Source organism: Cyprinodon variegatus, unplaced genomic scaffold (genome assembly GCF_000732505.1).
Source record: "Cyprinodon variegatus isolate N-32 unplaced genomic scaffold, C_variegatus-1.0 Scaffold50, whole genome shotgun sequence".
NCBI classification, from domain to species: Eukaryota; Metazoa; Chordata; class Actinopteri; order Cyprinodontiformes; family Cyprinodontidae; genus Cyprinodon; species Cyprinodon variegatus.
The window spans coordinates 1,022,147-1,024,226 of NW_015150503.1; the positions used below are offsets into that span (position 1 = coordinate 1,022,147).

The 2,080-nt window shown below is 37.0% G+C and overlaps 1 protein-coding gene across 1 annotated transcript in view; it reads left to right on the plus strand.

The window, feature by feature from the left end:
* LOC107082320 (protein sidekick-2-like) overlaps positions 1-2,080 on the plus strand; it is a 624,909-nt gene that overhangs the window by 517,016 nt on the left and 105,813 nt on the right. The window contains exon 16 of the mRNA XM_015370939.1: positions 478-664. Coding sequence (XP_015226425.1) covers positions 478-664 — 187 coding nt within the window. The remainder of the gene's footprint in view (positions 1-477; positions 665-2,080) is intronic.

The window sequence follows — 2,080 nt, forward strand, 5'->3', positions numbered from 1 at the left end:
ATTATCTATGTAAACAAACCTCATCACTTGAGAAGGTAGGTGATGGACGTCGTGGAAGACATTTTGTCCCGTAACGCTCGCCGTACTGTTGGGGGGGAGAGCGGTGGGGGGGAGATGTTCATGTTGCTGCAGTCTGACCGCTAGATGTCGCTAAAAGTTACACACTGTAGCTTTAAAAACAATCCACTGTTTTTTGTTTCCAAGTTTGAAGACGTTTCACTTCCTATCCAGGAAGCTTTATCAATTCAAAATGTCAGAAATCGCGTTGAACGCTGAACGCTATTCCTGACATTTTGAATTGAAAAAGCTTCCTGGATGGGAAGCCAAACATCTTCAACCTTGGAAACAAAAACCAGTGGATTGTTTTTTACTTTTTTTGGAATGACTATGACCTGGATGACTGAGAATCTTCACCAGCAATTTTTTATTTTTATTTTTTTTTTTTTTTTGAGAAAATATCCTAAATTTGTGTTTCAGTTACCGTCTAACTGGGCTTCCTGTGGACTACCAGCTGAAAAACATCTCCAGCCCAGATGTGACCACCCTGCTGCTGGAAGACCTCATCATCTGGACCAACTATGAGATTGAGGTGGCGGCCTACAATGGGGCGGGATTGGGCAGCTTCAGCCATAAAGTCACAGAGTGGACCCTCCAAGGAGGTACAGTACTGATCAAAACCTACATTTTGCCCTGAATATAGTGACCTTAAAGTTTATTAGCTGAATCCCATAATGTTGGGATATCTGATGAGCAATTGAGGAATACAATGTAAGGCATTAAGTGACAAAGTTTCTTAAAATTACTTTGAATAGAGTAAATCTAAGTCATTTTTTTCTTAAAACAGGTGCATTTTATCCTGGTTTGAGGAGATAAATGAGACACTTTGCCAATGGAACAAGGCAATTTACATTTGAAATAAGAAAAATCAAAGCATTGTCTTATGTCAAGTAAATATTATCTAATTAAATTATTTTAAGTGTAAAAATACTCATCCCATTGGCAAACTGTCTTATTTACCTGCTCAAATTAAGGGTAAATACACTTGATTTAAGAAATATTTACTTAATTTCAGATTGTTTTTGCAGTGCAGGTGCCAGGTCCGTATATCCACGCTCCAAAAAACGATCTAGAAAATTTTTTAAAAATAATTAAGTGTATTTTTTCCCTGATTTGAGTAGGTAGATAAGATGATTTGCTAATGGAATGAGTTCTTTTTTTTTTATATTAAAATAAGATAATTAGATAACATGCACTTAAAATAAGACAATGCAATTGTTATTTCTTATTATAAATGTGAATTGTCTTGTTCCATTGGCAAAATGTCTCACTTACCTCCTCAATTCAAGAACAAATGCACTTATTTTTAGAAAAAAATTACTTATTATGATTGATATTTTTTGCATTGCAGCTTTGTTTTTGTTTTTTTCACGTTTCCATCAACGCGCTTAACTAAAGATTTTAGTTGCAAACCAGCTTATTTAACTATTGTGACTTAGCTTACGTCAGGAGGGATGCCATGTCACATGTCTAATCACTTACCTATAAAGTGATCGAAACACAACATTCACTATCTTTCATTAGTTGCATGTAATATTTTACTGAATTACTGAAATTATTCCCAAAGTATTAAGATGGAATTTTACAAAGAACCCACGTTGGATAGCTTGTTTGTGATAGTACAGTAGTAGCCATTCAAAATTTCCCCACTTTCCTTGTTCCTTGGCCTCGTCCCCTAAGATTCCTTTTTTAAAACTTCAATCTTTGTACTTAAATATTCGTTCTGTCATTATTTGTAGACATTAAGATCTAAAGAGAAGCTTCATCTCCTGGTGAGACCCTGTAATTTAGTGAAAGGAGAAAGAGGGGGTGACTCAAACGGGCTGCCATTCCGCTGGCATTTGACTGGAAAGGGCTATTTCGAATTAGCCTCGTGAGACCATCCTGATCTAGCGAGCTTTCAAGATTTCACTCGCAGATCAGTCTGGAGACTCTCCGTTAAAGAAAATTTGGAGCCGTTTACCATACGAACGTCCAATCAGCGTCGGCTTTGAGGCGGGTTGAGGAGTGACGCAACGAGGAG